The following is a 19752-nucleotide window of genomic DNA, read 5'->3' as shown; positions in this document are numbered from 1 at the left end:
AGGTAAATAGCATTCAAAGGTAAATACAATTGGTTACTTTGTACAGGGCCCAGGAAATTATTCGTTTAGAATTTAACCACTGCCTTATTCTAATCTAATATTACGATTCTGTAAGCCAAATCTTGGTAGGTTGTGGAGCTTAATGGTTTGTGGATTATCATCGTTCGTTTTGCAGAATAAATCTTTTTAAGGCATGAATGGTTTGATACTGTATCGTTTCAATTAACAGCTGGCACTTTAATTGGGTTTTGTTCCTAAATGCTGAGACCCTATGTGACTGTCTAACAAAATTATTAAGACTTCCAGCGAGTCAGACTCATTGAGGGAGGCCACATATTAGTTGCACCAGTTATCATACTTATTCTTGAATTCATTCACACTGGTTTCACTCGCAACATCCAGTGGCAATTCATTCCAAGATGCGCACAACCCTATGATAAAAAATCTATCCCTCACTCCCTTCTCAACTTCGAAGGATGGCCTGTCGTCCTTTCCCCACCCTCCATAAATTGAAATTCTGTATGACCCTTTCAGAAGTTTTTTTAAGTCTCAATCATATCACCCCTCCCTCTATTTATTGCAAAGTAGGGATTCACTGTCAACCCATTTCTGAATGCAAACTCTAACCTATTTTTTCAAAATCTTCACCACTACTGAGATATTAATTGGTTGACAGTTGGATACACGTCTTTGCACCACCCTTGTGCAATGGAATTACCATATTCTTTCAATTCCTGCAAGATCTTCCCTTTTCCAAGACTTATTAAACATCGTTATCAAAGGAACAGCACTTTTCCTGGCTCTTTTAGCTCACGTGTTGATATCCCGTCAGTCTTTATAGCTGAATTCTTATTCAGTTTCTGCAACAGTTCTAATACCTTGTCCTCATACAATTGAGTTTCTTCATCCAGTGAAGAGGTAGCAGTGAGCTCAATGTTGCATACACCCAGCTGATAGTTTTAACAGAATGGGCACTCATTATTTGAACAATCTCTTCATCTGTAACCGTCCCACCACTTGCATTTAGAAGTTATTTTTTCATATGCATTCTTTTACTTGCAGCATATCGATAGAATTCTTGTGGGTTGTCTTTAACATACAGAGCCATTTTCTTTTCATACTCAGACTTGGCTTTCTATTGAACAGTTGCGACTATTCCAACCTGCTACTTAAGTTTCATAACTGACATCCTTATGCACAGTATTCGTCACATCCTTTTCTTAACGAATCTCCTGCTTAATATGATTACGCATCCATTTGAATCCTACCCCATTTATTCTTCGATCTCTCGGGACACATTCTGATATGGCATCATTCAAGTATTGTTTAAATGCTTCCCATGCACTGTCGATATTCTTCCCATCCAACAAATGATCCCATTCCACTGTATACTCCTGTTGGTAATAATTTCCTACTTTGTAGTTCAGCATGTAATCTTTTGTTGGAAGTAAGTTTTTTCATTTGGTTATACTATAAATTAAAAATACCAAGAAGTTATATATACTTGGTTTAATCCTTTATTCAAGCGTAAGCAAACAAAGTTTGCACCTGAAGTATTTTCAGGAATGTAAAAATGTATATATATATAGAGGGTGTCCCAAAATTCAGGCAAGAAGTAATTTTGATAGAAAACACAGGTTAATTAAAAATTGTAATTTCTTATTGATTCATAAAGTATACAGTATAGGGTTATGCATGGAATAGCATATCAGGTAAATGGCTTCCACGTATTTGCTGGCACATATACGCACTCTTTTGTCGAAATTTTCCATGACCGTTTTTCATAAATGTGGCTGAATTTCGTTGATACAGCGCTCAATTTCCTCCTTCAAGGCGTGGGCTTGTTGGCATAAACCTTAGACTTCAAAAAAACTCCAAAGAAAAAGGTCCAACGGCGTTAAGTCACATGATCTGGGCAGCCAATTCTGATCACCAAAACGGGAAATTACACCACCAGGAAATGACATGCATAATTCAATTGTTTCTCGGGCTGTATGGCATGTGACACCGTCTTATTGAAACCACATGTCGTCCACATCCATATCTTGCAATTTAGACACAAAAAACTGGATTATATGTCGCGATAGCGAGCACCATTAACTGTTATTACCTTATCAGCCACATTTTCGAAGAATGGACCGATGATGCCTCCAGCCCAAAATCCGCACCAATGACACGCTGTGGATGCATTTGTTTCTCAACAATCACTCGTGGATTTTCTGAACCCCAAATGCGACAATTTTGTCGATTAACGAAGCCATCAAGATGAAAATGAGCCTCATCGCTGAAGATGAGTTTATTCGAAAAATAAGCATCCACCTTCATTATTTTTAAAATATTGCTCAACAATGAAAATGCGTTCTTTCGTGTAGCGCTCCATTTTTAATAACCCTGAATTGTCAGCTGTCACGCTGTCTTTATTTTCTCGTTGGCAACACTTTACCGCACAAATGGCGCTAAATTTAAATCTTGTCTTGCGTGAATTTTGGGACACCCCGTATATGAAAAATATGATTCTGCATTACTTCAACCCTAGTATCACCTCTGGGGGCTAGCTCCCACTCAAGATACCTCAAAGGTTGAAACAGGCCTGGGTAACGACCCTTCCCATAATGCACAGCATTATAGCATCTGCAAGATGTGCTTTGAATTATGGGATAGTAAGGCAAGTGATGTGGTCTTAGATTCCTTATGAGTTTCCCCAGTCCTGAAAATACTTCAGATTTGCTTACACTTGGATAAAGGATTAAACCGAGTACAGGGTGCCCATAAAATAACTTTTTCCTCTTTGGAGGTATCTGTAGCTAAAACCAATAAACGGAAGAGACCAAAATTATTTTGAGACTTTTGAATGTGCAGGGAGATGATTTCCGAGAAAAAAAGTCGCCGATATGGGAAATTTTGGTGCTGGCGGAACCGAAAACAAGCAGATAATTACATTAAAGGTAGATAAAATGGAATAACATTTCGACGGTGTAGGCGATATTTTAATTATTTCATTAAATAATTAAAGAGACAGAAATTAATGTCGTGATTGAACTCAGGAAATGTTTTATTCATCAGAATCCACCCCCACCCTGGACCACATACACGATTTTTCAATGTGGTGACCTTTCTTTTGTACAACAAATTGCATCCGGTGCACGACATGCTCTACAGCTAAGCATAATGAGTCAGATTGGATGATCATAACAGTCGATTTCATGTTCTCTTTCAAGACATGCAAGTTGGGAACGTCACCAACATACACAACGGATTTCAAATATCCCCACAACCAAAAGTCACATGGAGTGATGTCCAGGGAGCGAGGCAGCCATGCAGTCAGAAAGAACTTACTGATAATCCTCTCATTACTGAAATGCTGGCTATCGTTGTAACACGGCACACATCCAGCTGGGATGAGTGACGCAGCTGTTGCTAACACCAACGAAATGTTATTCCATTTGATCTGCTTTTAATGTAATTTATTTATATGGAGTTTTTCCCCCATCCCTTTTGGGGCGATTTGAGCACGCCCTCATGGGGGGATTAAGTATATACGACTGTAGATCTGTGTTCACGGGACCGGTTTGTGGGATGAAAAACCCTGCTGTCCATGCCCAAGATTGGCTAACTCGTCTATGGCAGAGGAAGATCAAGTTAGCGACAGGAATCGAACCCAGGACACTCCTTCACCAATTGCAGACTTTTAACAATTATCTGCTTGTTTTCTGCTCTGACCAGCACAAAAATTCCCCTATCGGCGACTTTTGGTACTAAATCTTTTTTTTCGCGGAAATCATCGCCCCCTGCCTTCAAAAGTCTCAATATATATATAAAATTTGGTCTCATTTCGTTTATTGGTTTTAACTTCAGATGCCTCCAAAGATGGAGTTATTTTATAGCCACCCTGTATATTATTTCTTGGTATCTTTAATTTATAATCATGTAACCTTTTCTGAATGGAACTTTCATAAACTTACTCTTCCCAAGTGAGTACCCCATGATCACTCACCAACTGGAGGCAGAATAGTTACATCTTTAACTGAAACGCCCTCTGACGCTATAATCAAATCAAACGCCCTTTGATCCCTGCTTCCCTCAGTCACATGCTACTTGAAGTTGTCTGGTACGAGATTTTTGTGCTACCCAATCAATATTTCGATTAGTCTCCCAGTATGATTACTCTTTAACACCCGTCTTTTCTATTTGGTGATGCTTTTCTTTATCATTAGCAACGGATTCACCAAGTCTGAACACCCCTCTATGTAATTGATCTTGTTAGATTCCACTTCACACCAGATGGCTTCAAACTCACCACCCCACGAAATTAGTAGTTTTACAATCATAGGTCTCAACTCTAACTGGATTCAAGTCATCCAATATTCGCAGCATGCCCCCTCCTCTCCTATTCTTCCTAAAAATACTGTATACGCTTTACACTCGATAACAGCTGAACTGACTCTTACCTCACGTGTTGATATCCCATCAGTCCCTATTGCTGAATTCTTATTCAGTTTGTGCAACAACTCTAATACCTTGTCCTCATACACTTGAGTTTCTTTATCAAGTGAAGAGGTAACAGTGAGCTCAATGTTGCATACACCAAGTTGATGGTTAACAGAATGGGAACTCATTAACCCATCATATTGACCAAGGCAATATGATGGGTTAATGAGTTCTCTACTCCGTTGATTCTAGCATTCGTGAACAAAAGAGTAGTTTATTGCTTTGGTCAATATGTTCTTTTGTATGCTCTTCTCTGCAAGTGTGCATGACTGCAATTATCAAAAGATAATTCCAATACTGAAATGTTCACATGTAAAGATAAGGATGTCATTTTACCTCTGTAAAAGGCTTTGATAAGACTTCACTTGGACTATTGTGCACAAGTCTGGCCTCCATTGTGATCTGATATAGTGGAGAGTTAAAGATATTAGGACTGTGGAATACTGATTATGAACAGATTGAGAATTTATAGACTGCAGATACTAACAAACAGGAATGATATGATTAATACTTTGAAACTTCTGAAAGGGTCATACAGGATTTCAGTTGATGGAATTTTTCAATTTATGGAGGTTGAGGAAAGGACAAGAGGGCATCCTTGAAAGCTGAGAATGAATGCTGCTAAGAACGGGGGGGCGAGGACTAGATATACACTACACGACACAAAGAGATGATCAAGCTTGGCACAATTAGTTATCAACTGTCTAGGCCACCCATTCATTTCATGACTAACATTTGGCTATAATTATCACAATATTGTTTTGAGGACAATTAAAGAAAATTCTTTAGGTGTAAAAACTGGTTTATGATAAGAACAAGACTGGATCCAATGTTGGATTCATTTAATAATATTTGATGTACAAGTAGATACAAAATGAAGGTTGAACCTAAACAAATTTTGAATATATACCAAATATCAACTGAATATTAAGACATTTGAGTACTCAGGAGGATCTTTTATTTAAAATCAGAGGAATAAACTCATTACAATACACGTATATAAACACATCCCTCTCAGAAATTTCTGAATACAATGGAGAAGTGGGATATATATATATATATATATATATATATATATATATATATATCAGTCCATTTTAAATACCTTTATCCTAAAATGCAGACCACAATTTTACTTGTGATTTAGTATAGGATAATCATACACTATTATGTCTCGGACAAACAAGCATAATATGTACCTACTATTATTCATGCTATTCATGAAATCCATTCCGGCTGGTGATAGATGCTGCCCTCACTCATTCCTGTTATAAAGGTTTAGCTGCCATGAAGGTAACTATTTACTTCAATTAGCAACAATAAATTTTCCCCATCACAGTTCTTATAAATATAGTAAAGGCATGTATGCAGTTTTAGAGAATAGTTGGTGACTGTAAAGTTATGCAATTGTCCACCAAGGAATGTAGATGCATTATGGGAAGTTCATACAAGAACTAGATACTTGAAAGTACCCTAATGAGCAAAAATATAGAGTAAATGTGTTTATAAGATGTGTAAAGTTTTGGATGAAAATTAAAATAACACTGCAGTATTCTGTTTGTTTTAATGTTTTGTGTCTTAGGCTGATCAGATTAAATGTAGCAGTTCAATTTCAAAACAGCACAAATTAGACATAATTAGATCTGGTTATTGACAAATAAGGAATCTCTCATCATATAAACAATTACAGCAAACAAAACATGCTTTGCATACTGAAGGAATAGGTACTGCATTAAAATAATTCATTTCACAAAATCTACTAGGAAATTTCTGAAAGGGAGATGTATAGATGCTAGAATACATTTAGTGATTCAGAAAGATGCTTGTCTTCTTGCCTTCCCAAAAAAAAAATAGAAGTTCAAAATCTACTTTTTTTTTCAGTTACTTAAAAATACAATTAGAGAATTTTAATGAAATTTTAACTTAGCTGAAAAATCAGCTGTTAATAACCAAAGTATTTATTTACAAAATATTTACATATACACAAGCCACTTACTGAAAGCTTCCACAAATTGCAGTATTAAATAAATCAATCATATATGGGATGCATCCTAACATGAAACAAGCTGACCCGTTTCTGGACATTTGCATTTTACAAGTGCTACACCATTCTGATTACAACAAAGTATACAAGAAGTTTAACTACAGCTCTGTAAATGCAGCTACAAGTAAAATGTAGCCATAGCGTTTTTTTATTTTTATTTTATGGTAAACAGTCCCACAGGATTTGTTTTGTTGTTTCTGTAAGGATATCTGGAAACTTTATGTCAAATGTTATAATCAGATCTCCTCTTTTTGATGGTTCCTTTGGATGTGGCAGTCCTTGACCCTGTACCCTCTGAATGGTATTTGGCTTCACAATATCACTTATCCTCAAAGTTTTCTTTTCCCCTGTTATAGTTGGAATCTCTATTTTGGTTCCACATAGTGCCTAAAATAAAGAGGGATGATTTCAATAAATAATACCTACATATATTGCATTCAACACTAGTTATAAATTTGGAAATGTTTTCTTATTGAAAACACAGAAGCACATTTTCCAATAATAAAAACCAGATTAATCATATCAGCAACAAGTGCATGGAAGTGTTCCAGAAGAATTACAACAGCATTTAATCAATTAACAGAAAACAAATGAGTAAATCTGCCCTTATTGTAAATGAGCCAATTTAGTATGTGAAAATTCCACATGCTATTAAGTTTGTTCCACTTTCAAGTACCAAAGAATTAACTGCAAATCCAATTACAAGAAATCGATGCAAGACTACTATTTTATTAAAATAGTAGTCTTGCATTGGTTTCTTGTAAACTTCTTCAGGCCCTGATGAAGTACTGAAAAGTAGTCAGAAAATCTAGAAAGTCAAAATAAAAGACAAAAAACTGAAAAAGCAATATACCACAGAATTGAGGCCTAGTGGTTTGATGTTGGGAGTTTTCCCACTTAGCTATGATATAAATTAAAGATGACAAGAAATTATATTCTAGGTTTAATCCTTTATTCAAGTGTAAACAAAGTTTGCACCTGACGTATTTTCAGAACTGGGCAACTCATATATAGAAGCTAATGACTTCACATCACTTCTTCCCATAATGCACAGCATTATACATGTCCATAAGGATATGTGCTTTGCATTATGGAATACTAAGAGAAGTGATGTGAAGTCTTTATCTTCTGTATATGAGTTGCCCAGTTCTGAAAATACTTCAGGAGCAAACTTTGTTTGCCTACATAGTAATTACATTACTATGCTTATATTAGATAAAGGATTAAACCAAGAATATAATTTCTTAGCATCTTTAATTTAAAATTTCTAGTGGTTTGAAGATTTGATAAGTGTGAAAAATAATATATATATATATATATGAACAAGTGAATGAATAAATTAATCTGTCATGACTTGCAAATACATGCAAGTAAGAGCCATCTGACAACCTTCAGTCACTCAGATTTCTGTTTTCTATTTGATATTCCATGGGAGCTATTACCACTGAACTAACCTCCATTATCAGCTTATTTCTATGCATGCAAAAAAACAAGCAGCTGGTGGTTAATGATATATACAGTTCAGCTTCAAACTTACTATATCAATTTCTCACCCACTTTCATTCCATCTATTTGTTGCTTAGAAAAAATAAGTCTTCCTTGCACTCATTAAACGATAAAAACACACACAAAGCAATAAGAAAGCAAAAAACTGGGAAAACGAGTATCAAATATATGCTGGTTACTATTTGCAAATACCATACAGTTAAAATCAAATATTTGAGAAAGAAATCAAAATCATGTAATTAAAGTTCGATTGAGAAAAAAAAAAGTTAATGAATAGCATTGTGTTTCCATGTTGCACATATGTCTGATGAATTATGACTAATCAGAGAGAGACGTGTCTGCTATTTGTCCACATGGCTCTGTTAAGGAGAGGAGTCTCCTTAACACACTTAAACAACCAACACCCCAGAATCAAGTTCATTCTGGAAAAAGAGGAAAACAACAGCCTCCCTTTCCTAGACACACTAGTCACCTGCCAACCTGACTTGGTTTTCTCAGTTTATAGAAAACCCACCCATACAGGCAGGTACATTCACCAACCCCCCCCTCCACAGAACAATATGGAGTGGTGAAAATACTATACAACAGGGCTAAACTAATCTGTTCAAATGACAAGGCCCTAAACACTGAACTAAATCACATCCTCGACCAATGGCTACACCTCCCATAAAATCCAAAAAATATTGACACCCCCCCCTCACAACAAGGATTACTCTAAATCCATCACCACTCCCTACATCCGAGGCACCTCAGAAAAAATTACCAAAATCTTAAAAAAACATGACTTGACCTCCTGTTACAGACCAAACTGAAAATTGGCATCCCTTATCCGCTCCACTAAAGATCAACCACTTCCCCTAGACCTACCTGGTGTATACCAGGTCCCTTGTAGCTGTAAACTGTCTTACTTTGGCCAAACAGGCAGGACAGCGAAAATCAGAATTTCGGAACACAAGGACTACATCTGGTTTCACAAGTACAGCCACTTGGGTCTTGCAGCCCATGCTATGGATACACACCACAGAATATGGTGGAAGAAAGCTACAACAATACACCGTAGCAAGTTCAAATTCGAAAGACTATTCATGGAATCAGCCTCAGCCCTAAGAAACTCTCCAAACCTCAACAAATTTGGTTGCATGAGAATGCCCCAAATTTGGGAGGCTTACATCAGCAGACCTTCAGCCCAACGGCCAAGAACACCTACATAGCCCGCTAGGGGGCACCATCAGGACTTTTAGGAGAATAGCTTCCTCACTTCATTCTCAGCTACTGTGTTGTAGTGTCTATGTGCACGTGCCTTTTTTGTAAGTTCCTTTTGAAGATGGCATCGTGACGTTGCCGAAATATCTATTAAAGTGTCATTTAATTTATATTCTTATATACGTTGTCAATTCCTTAAGTGATTTAGTAATGCATAACCAACATGTAAGCTTGTCTATGAGAATAAAGTTAATAAAGTTACAAAGTATATGATGTCTGTTATTGCATATGTTCTTGATGGTTCAAAACCCTGCCACGTGCATACAACACTAGCTAACTTGCTACAAGAAAAAGAGAAAAAAAACAACAAAAAAAATTATCAAGAGTTCAGATGTAATCGTCATAACATGCATGTTATGACGATTATCAACTGTTATGAAACTCTCAATGTCATTATGGCAGATCACAACGTGATCTGCCATAATGACATCGAGAATTTCAAATGCAATGAAATAAAGAGTTATTTCATGTAATTGAAAAATTGGACAATAGGTTTTAGTTAGATACTGTGTTTCCGGTGCAACATATGGTTTTGCTTGAGTCTATACAGCATAGTTTCTGTGAGAGGGGACATACGATTCATTAGTTAGCACCATTTTTATTCCAGCTGTCTCTAATTGCATAATTTGTTGAGAAATATATTACACAGACTGCAAAAACCTCTGTATCTAATTCAGGGATACAACAAAACTACTTGTTTTTCTTGCATCTACAGTATAATGGCTGTTGGGGAGGGCGTGCTGTTAACTGAAAGGAGCGAGTTACTATCGTCTCGACGAGAACATATTTAAACATTTTTCGTTTGGGAGGTATATGCAAAACATTTTAATGTCTTTTTCATAAAGTAAAATGAGAGGTGCAAGTTATATTCCAGTAAATACGGTAAGCATTTTGCTGACAAGTTGACATCCTTCTGCTGCTTCCCTTGCTCAGCTGACTTCTATGGCCAGTTACATTGCAAAATATTTTTCTCTGAAGTATCTTCAGGACTGAGGCAACTCGTGGTAAAGGTGGACCAAGCTCTCATCACTCCTTGTCTTAGTATCTCCCATAATGCAAAGCACGTCTCCTTACACACATGAATAATGCTATGTTTGGTCCACCTTTACCACGAGTTGCCTCAGTTCTGAAGATACTTCAGGTGCAAACTTTGTTTGCTTACACTTGGATAAAGGATTAAACTAAATTTATTATGGAGAAACTATTAACAAAAACTTGTATGCTATTTTAAAACTTCTCAAACACATCTATATATCAATTCATCTATATAATCCTTCTATATATCAATGACCTACTTCAGTTGACCTCCAACCCAATAGTTTTGCAGATGACAGCATACTGCACTCCTCCCTTTCATTTAATAAACCTTACTCTACCCATACTCACCTCAACCACCACCACTGCCCTCAATTCTGATCTTCAAACTATCCTCCAATGGGGTTCAGATTAACTCTTCAATTTCAATGCTAGTAAAACCCAGTTCTGTCTTATGTCTCACAAAAAAGAACCATCTTTTCACAGTATTATTTTTGACAATATTCAAAATTTTCAGACAAGATGAGATTTCTCTTCTTGGAATCACCCTGACATTCTCTCCTGAATAAAACACATTACAACCACTGCATCCTCAGCTTCTAAAAAACTAGGATTTCTCTTTCACTCAAGACGTTACTTCACCTCTAAATAGCTGTTAACCTTATCCAAATCACAAATCCACCCAGCTATTGAATATTGCTCTTACATCTGGAGTGGGGCTCCCCTAAGAACTCCCTTGACTTGACGAGAGCAATTAGATTGATTAATGACCCATCTCTTACCAACTCACTCGTCCCACTTTCTCACAGAGACAGTGGGAAGAGTGAGTTTGGTTTTTACAATTTGTGTATTCTATAAATATTTCCATGGCAAATGTTTATGTGAAATAGTATCAATAATTCCCCCACTTAGTACTTGGAACACATGCAGCTTCAGCCCAATATCCCTTCACAGTACACCCACAGAACAAGTTTCTTTTCCTTCTCCTTTATCCCTGCTACTACTGTATTGCAGAACAGTCTTCCCCTTGATGAGTTTCCCAAGGAATGCAATATATAATCTTTTAAATCAAACGTAAACAAGTTTCTCCTTTCCCAACCCACGACCCATACACAGTACTATAGGTTGATCAACCAACCTCTTGTGTATGGGCTCAATATAAAAACATTCACTCATTCACCAAAGAATTTCTCCAAGCACACATGACTCCAAAACCTTCAAGTATAAATCCTTTCACCCATCAGTCATCCCATACATCAATACAGCGCATACTATTTCCTACTGTTTATTTAATCAATTGCAATATGAGCTCTCTTCTGGCATAAAACTATCTCTGCACAGCTATTCTATACGAATTAGTCCAAACACCAATTACTGTAATGGTTGATCACACCGAACCTTTTGTGTATTTTTTAAGTGATGAATTGCTGTGGTCTCAATGGGTTCTGAGAAAGTGAGGAACAACTGTATATACCCTTAAAGAGATTAACAACTGCAGAACTCCTAGTTCTTCGTCCTCTTGGTTTTTTTCCCACTGCCGGATAAATAGCATAAAGCATTTATCTGACTAACCTTTCCCATGTTGTTTAAGTGCTGAATGCTAATCTACCTTAGATTACCATTCAGAAATGTGAGGACAAACCTAATGTCAAGTTCCTTTTTAATATCTTCATGTTTAGTGATCCTATCACTTAAATTTTCTCAGAAAACTCTTGTCTGCGATTTCCAGTCTTCAAGCAATAGTTATTTCTGACCCACATTCAGAATCATAATTTAAAATCATTTTAAATGGTGTTCAGACTGCAAGAATATTACCTGAAGCACCAGGACAATACTATACAAGCAAGGCCTCTTTAGAACAGTCATTAAGATAACAGGAATCTTTGCATGGACTTTTACAACTGAAGGTCAGTTAGCAGATCTCATATTTGATTCCCCTTGCAGAAACTAGGGTTTTTACTTGCAAAACATAACTGGACAGAGAAAATATGCAATTAACAGTTGTTAATGTTACCATGTTTATAAACAGCCTCAAACTGCATGGAGGTGTCACATAATAAAACTTCTATACCTTCATATCTGAGCATTTCTAGTTAAATACCAATCTATTACAGTTTTTTTTAACCTCCAATACTAAAAAGATTCTCATAACTATTTCCTAGGTATTTTCTCTATCACACCACTGTTCTCACTGCTTACTTAACATTTCAAAGTAATTACTACAGAGACATCCTTATCTTCATTGTACAATGAAACCTGTGGAAAATTCATGACTAAACAAACATACGTAATAACCACAATAATAAGTTTTAATAACTAAATATTTCATCCTAAGTATCTTAGGGCATTGTCAGTCTTAGGAGATGTCCTAAGATACTTAGGATGAAATATTTACTTATTAAAACTTATTACTGTAGTTATTACATGTGTATTTGTTTAGTCATCCTTATCTTTGGGTCTTCTTTCTTTTTCCTGGTTCCTTCTTGGTGAGTTTTGATGGATGGTTCGTGAGAGTGAGGAGCATAGGTGCTGCGATGTCGGACAATGTGCCTTTTCCTGGAGATGCCCAAGAGATTCCAAGCGGAGCCGTTCATGAATTATCGGCCTTTGCAGAATCATGTCATCACTGAACGTATCATCGGAAGGATCAGAGAAAGTCCCCTTAGACACGGCAGAAACATGTTCATGTGCGGCAGTAGTTCAAGGATGACGTAGTCACAACGCCAGGCACAGAGACAGCCTAATCGGAAGGTAACTAGAACCAACAGTAGGAATATTTTGAAAATCACACCACCATTAACTGAACAATAAAACCACAACAAATTTTGAAATCATATGAATTTAAACAACTAGACATCTAAGATGTGCCAGAAGTTGCATTTAGTCCAATAGGTTTGCCCTGAGAAACTAACAGTTGTTTCAGCATTTAAGTCAGGGATCAGCGACCTTCTTCTTTTTTTTTTTTTTTTTTTTTTTTAAATGAAGAGCAGTTTTTGATCTAATTAAAAAAGAATCTGAAGAATCACCTCACATCTCAGCTCAAGCTGAGAGAGGGGAAGGAAAGGGAAATAGAGTAGAAAGAAGTTTCATTAAAAAAAAAAAAGAAATATTTATTAATATTGAAAAAACAAACATCTCATTAGTTAAGAATTTATGTGATTTTTGTTGCTAAATTTCTTGAGCAAGTCCATAACACCAGGCAAGTATGCTGCAATTTTCATCTATGAATAATGCAAGTCTCTTAGCATGTTCAAACAGTTAATAATACCAAATCACTTATTTAAAAAGTCAAGTGATTTATAATATGAATTTGCCACCTATCACAAATGCTATGTACACACTGATGTTATTTTTTCTATTTTACCAATTTTATACTTGTCAGTGGCACAAAGTTTATTAACCTTTGACAACTTGCAATACATGTGCACCACTCATAATGCACAGACAAACTGAAAGGTTGCCAATCACTGGTTCAAGTCAGTGTTTTTCAATGAAGGTGCATTTACATTTGCCTAATATTCACTCTTTATTACAGATGTGCAATTTGAAATGCACATGATGCATGTGTCAGCAGACTCATTGAACTGACAACATATTTATCATACCAAATCTTAAAATCCTTAACACTCCTTGCATTAACAACATATTCTGGTAATGTGTTCCACTCTCTGACAATTCTCCATGTAAAAAATCTACTCCTTATACTCCTCTTCACCACTCTTACAAAACTTCCAGAGATGGCATCAGGTTATTCCTCTCTTGCCTTCTACTCTTCTTAAAATCCCTTCTGGTTAATCCGATAAAATCCTCTCACTAAGTTAAATGCCTCTATCATATTACCTCTTTCCCTCCTACCCGCTTAATTCTGCAATCCACATCTCCTCAACCTCTCTCTCTCTCTAGCCAGCATTCCAAAGTTCTGATGCTTATTAGTCATTCATCTCTGGACCCTCTCCAATATTTTCACATCACACTGAAAACCAGATGACCATATCTGAGAACAATAGTCCACATGTGGTCTGACCAATGCTTTTTACAGTGGCACAACCACCTCTTGAACACTTATATTAATCACTGCCTTTGTGAAGTCCTTTGAATTACTTTGAATTCCTCTTCCATTGCATTTCATGTGCTAGAGCATGGATTCTGTGTTCAGTAGAAGTGCATTGTTCTTGGTTTTTGCCATAGTTTCTGCATCACAAAGCAAAGGAGAGGATAAAGAGCAATAACAATGGCAAAAACCAAGAACAATGCACTGTTCTACTGGCACATATCCATGCTCTAGCACATGGAATGCAATGGAAGAGGACTTCAAGTAATTGAACTTTCTTCCTGTGCAAATGGCAGTCATGCTTTCTGTTCCAAAGGAACATCCAATATAACTCCTAATTGCGCTTTCATCTCACTTTCTTCCCCTGCATCATTCTTCTCCCTCCAACTCTTTCAAATTCTTGCACCAAAGCACATCACCTCTTACCATAAATAGTGCACTACATGTCGTCTGCTGTCTTCACAGAAAGACATCAAGAAGCAGGGCTGCATTTATAGTTTTGGAGGACTTAAATTCAACATCATTATGAGACCTCAAAAGATATTTCAATTATTCAAATTCATAAACATTTTTTTTTATTTTAGTTTAGTGGAAATAAAAGTCAACATTTCCATAATAACTCATTTTAATAAAATAAAAATAACATTGATATACATATATTTGCATTTACAAAAAGTATAAAAATAAATCAGTTCAAATTTAAATTAAAAATAATAATAAAGACTCTTATCGTTTTTAAATAAAATTTACTCAACTGGTATCCCCCCCCCCCAATAGAATGGAAAAAAAGTAATTGTGATTCCTATCTTTAAGAAAGGTAATAGAGATGACCCTAAAAACTATAGAGGTATCAGTATACTAAATTCCTGTTATAAAATATATAGCAGAATCTTAAATAACAAACTAATGAAATATTCTGAAAACTTTATTCTAGAGATACAGAATGGATTTAGAAAAGGACGATCATGTATAGACCCAGCCTTTTGCCTAAAATTAATAATAGAGAAAAGAAGAGAATATAATTTAGAAACACATATTGCATTTATTGACTTTGAAAAAGCATTTGACAAAGTTAAAAGAAACATTATTTAACATATTAAAAAAAAGACAAATACCAAATAATATCCTAAAGGCTATCACAAGTATATATGAAATAATCAAATACAAATAAGATTAAATCACGAGCTATCATATACAAGAGAGATAAACCAAGGGGTACGACAGGGATGTCCCCCTCTCAGCAACTCTTTTTAATATCTACTTAAATGAAATAATAATAAAATGGAGTAAAAATTTACATCAAGGAATTAAACTTTCACCTCCAGTTAACTTAAACACTCTCCTCTTTGCAGACGACCAAATAATAATTACAAATTCTGAAGATAACTTGCAGAAAGCTATTTTAAATCTAAATGAGATATCCAAAAGATTATGGTATGATAATATCAACAGAAAAATCAAAAACTATGGCCTTTAAAGGACAAGATCTAGCAAGAACTAAAATAGTAATAGATAACAAGATCTTAGAACAGGTGAATTCATTTAACTACCTAGGATGTATGATCACATATGAAAATGAAAAAGATATAAACGTAAAAATTGCAAAATATTTAAAAATAACAGGTGTAATTAACTCTATATTTAAACCAAACCTAGTTCAAAAACAAACCAAGCTAAAAGTATACAATACATTAGCCTTACCGGTCTTAATGTATGGAAGCGAAATCTGAACAATAAAACAAAAAGACAAAGATTAACAACAGCAGAAAAGAAGTTTATGAGAAAAACTGCAAAGTATACCCTATTTGATCACAAAAGAAACGAAGATATTATGAAAGAATTAAATCAAGAACCAGTAATAGAAAAAATTAAAAAATATAAACATCAATGGATGGAACACGTTCAAAGAATGAAAACAGAAAGATTACCAAAACAAGCCTTAAAATACAAGCCATTAGGAAAAAGAAAACCAGGATGTCCTCTTAAACGATGACCTAAGGCCGGAACAGGCCATGCTAGGCCTAAATCCTTGATACGTATGATGATGATGATTAAATTAAAACAGTTCACTTGTTTTATTTTGGTGCAAGTTGCTTCTTAAATAATTTTTTTATTTGTTTCAACGCTGAAAATGAGCATTTAGCACTTGCATTTCAAATAGGCATCATCAAAAATATTTTAAAAATTATTTCTACATTCGGAAAAGTAGACCTTAACCCATCGTTTATAAATCTGTATATATTTTTAATTGAAGAATTTTCTTCTTTTATCATTATTAAAAATCACTTCACTTCAACAAATTTTTCCAAGTCAATATCAGTCCCATAAGTTTGTAAAATTTTGTTAATACTAATCTTGGTAGTTGTCTTGATGTATATATTTTTTTTCAAAAAAATATCAAACATATCTAATATGTCTAAATAGCTTTTTACTCTTTCATTAATTTCCTGACTTTAAATGTATTAACAATGAAATTTTCTTTCCCATGTAATATAATCTCATCGTTAGATTTCAAAACTTCGTCACAGTTTTTTTTTCCCTTTTTTCATTCTTTCCTTCTCATCTTTAAATTCTGTCTCTTCTGATAATAAATTCGCTTCTTAATTTAAAGCAGCAAAACTATTTCTTATGTCTAAAATAAAACCACTAAAGACTAATAAATATTAGCTAACAACAAATCCATATTGGGATCTTGTAGAGATTTACTAGTAGCATTTATTTATTGTAAAATTTTTTCCCACACAACTGTTTCAAGTTGCTGTTTCTGAATTGTCAAAATGTTCAGCCAATGGTGAGCTCTTTAATTTAGAAATAGGTTTTCATGAGGAGAAATGGACAGTTCAAGTAATGCCTCTGTAATTTGTTTATATCCATGTTTCAAAACCAAAATAGCATCAGTTCTTGCAGACCACCTTGTTTCATTTAGTCTTACCTGGTAAAGATTTTTTTTCCTAAATGTTTAAGGAGTATATCCCATCTTCTTGTTGAAGATCAAAAGTAATTACATGCATTTTGAATAAAACAAAAATACTGCACTGCTTCAAGACATAGTTGCCAGTTAAATTTAAGGAATGACTAAAGCATGGTATATAATGTGCAGAGGGACTGCTTTTTCAGCCTAGCTTGTAAACCTGTACAGCACCTTTCATACTGGCAGTGTTATGATAGCTTTGCCCTCTGCACATTTTTATCTCCAAAGATAATTCTAATTTTTTTTAATAATACCTCTTCTAAACATAAGGAATTATGTTGCGTAATACTGAACCTGATAAATGTTTCTCTGATGTCAGAATTTGCAGTAATGTTACCTAAATATAATAGCTAGTTGGTCATTATGGGCAATGCCTGGCATTGTATCGATAAAAAAAAAAAAAGTTAACGCCTTTTCGTTCCACTATAGGAAGTAGGCGAGGTGATTATTATTTCAAAATAAGCAAATTCCTTAATTACTAATATTAATATTTCTTGTTTCATTAGCTATTAATGCTATGAATTCATCACAAGTGTGGTAAGAAAGATAATTTGATATGCCAGAACCACAGTTGGCATACATTTTCATGTGATATTTTAAAAATCAAATTCACTTAAATAATGTAAACGATAAATAATTTCTGCAAGAAACAGAAAAAATATTTGTATTTGCTATTCTGAATGAGTCAGTGTGTCAATGCAGGGACTCTAGAATGCCCAAGGTGGATGGTAGCAGGGGTGGCCTCTTGTGGGAAAGGGTACTTGGGAGAAGGGGGACAACATCAGGTAATGCTGAGCCCAACAGAGTCTAGAGGAGATAATGCTAGGTATAGAAATAGTGGCATTTTTATGCTTTATACTAATACCAGGAGTACCCAGTATAAAGGAGAGGAATTGGTGGCACTGATAGCATTAACATGGCCAAAGATTATTGGGATCACTGAGACATGGTTGACAGAAGAGGATACAATAACAGGAATAGAAGTAGCTGGGTACAGCATTTTTCGGCAGGATAGGAAGAGAAAGCATGGTGGTGGAGTACTGCTTATGATAAGTGACGACTTATGTCCTCTAAGAGTGGAGGCTTTGGAAGGCAGTGACATTAATGGTTTTGAAATCATATGATGTCAGGTAGAGATAGGCAAGATGGGATATACACAGAGCACAGAGGGTGGGGACCAGGAGATGTTTGGACAGTTGAGCTTGGCAAGTGCAAGAAGAATGATTGTTATGGATTTTAACTACAGCAGTATAAATTGGGGAGAGGAAGATGCACGTAGGAATAAGGGAATGGAATTTCTAGAATTCTTGAGGGACAAATGTCTTAGGCATTTGTGCTATGTAACATGTACCAGAGGGAACAAGAGGTTCAAAAGTTTTGGATTTGGTCACAGCATCAGAAGAGTTGATAATAACTGAGATGACATCTCTCCCATCAGTTGGAGAGAGTGACCATGTGGTTTGACTTGGAAGATGAATAGATATGCAGGAGTATCAAAGAGACAGGAACATATGTGGAATTATAAGGCAGGTGATTATAATAGTCTTAGACATCAACTTGGGGAAGTTTCATCGAGGGAGGAATTAGAAGGCCAGGATATCATTAGTGCTTGGGAAATTGTGAAGGAATATTTGTTAGCAGCAATAGCAAGCCGTATTCCACAAGTGAAGAAGAGGACACAATTTGGTGTAAAGTGGATGACAAACAATATTAAACGGGAACTGCATGTGAAAAAGAGGCTAAGGAAGAGATATAAGGAGACAGGTGAAGAGCAGATCCATGAGGAATATAAGACACACCAAGGAGAGCAACCAGTATGGTAAGGAAGGCAAAACTGAAATATGAGAAGAGATTGGCCATAAGATCCAAAGAAAATCCTAGGGAATTTTTTTTAGCTATGTGGTCAGCAGGAGGAGAAATGATTGTGGAAGAATGACATTGTGGGATAAAAATGGGAATAGAGTGACTGATGCAGAGGACATAGTGGAATTGTTCAATGAACACTTTATTGGTGTATTTCATCCTGGAGGAATAAATTTTAATATTAAAAAGGGATAGGGCAGGTTCGAGGTTTAGAGGTGCAGGAGGAGAATGTGTTTCAAATACTGAGTACTCTGGATGTCAGTAAAGCGGGACTGGATGGTATTTCACCATGAGTTTTGAGATAATGTGGTAAGGAACTGACTGCTCCTTTGACCTGGCTTTTCAATGAAAGTCTGGCTATGGGAAAGGTGCCTAGGGAATGGAAGGTAAGATAGTGCCATTGCATAAGGGCAGTAGCAGACTGGGAGTGTCTAATTATAGGCCAGTTTGTGTGTCATCAGTAGTTGTTAAGATCTTGGAAAAATTAGTTGGGGGACCGTATACAACATTGGGCAGATGAGGGTAACTTTA

The 19752-nt window shown here is 35.6% G+C and overlaps 1 protein-coding gene across 2 annotated transcripts in view; it reads right to left on the bottom strand.

The window, feature by feature from the left end:
* Positions 1-5313: 5313 nt before the first annotated feature.
* The window catches only part of LOC150108662 (dnaJ homolog subfamily B member 4-like), a 48203-nt gene continuing 33764 nt past the window's right edge, over positions 5314-19752 (bottom strand). For both annotated transcript variants that reach the window (XM_090390916.1, XM_090390915.1), the window contains exon 3: positions 5314-6919. In XM_090390916.1, coding sequence (XP_090247042.1) covers positions 6692-6919 — 228 coding nt within the window. In that variant the 3' untranslated portion in view covers positions 5314-6691. The remainder of the gene's footprint in view (positions 6920-19752) is intronic.

This window comes from Typopeltis vanoorti, chromosome 3 (assembly GCF_054136105.1).
Source record: "Typopeltis vanoorti isolate ZY-2024b chromosome 3, IOZ_Tvanoo_1.0, whole genome shotgun sequence".
Lineage (NCBI taxonomy): Eukaryota > Metazoa > Arthropoda > Arachnida > Uropygi > Thelyphonidae > Typopeltis > Typopeltis vanoorti.
This window is presented reverse-complemented; position numbering and strand designations above follow the sequence as displayed.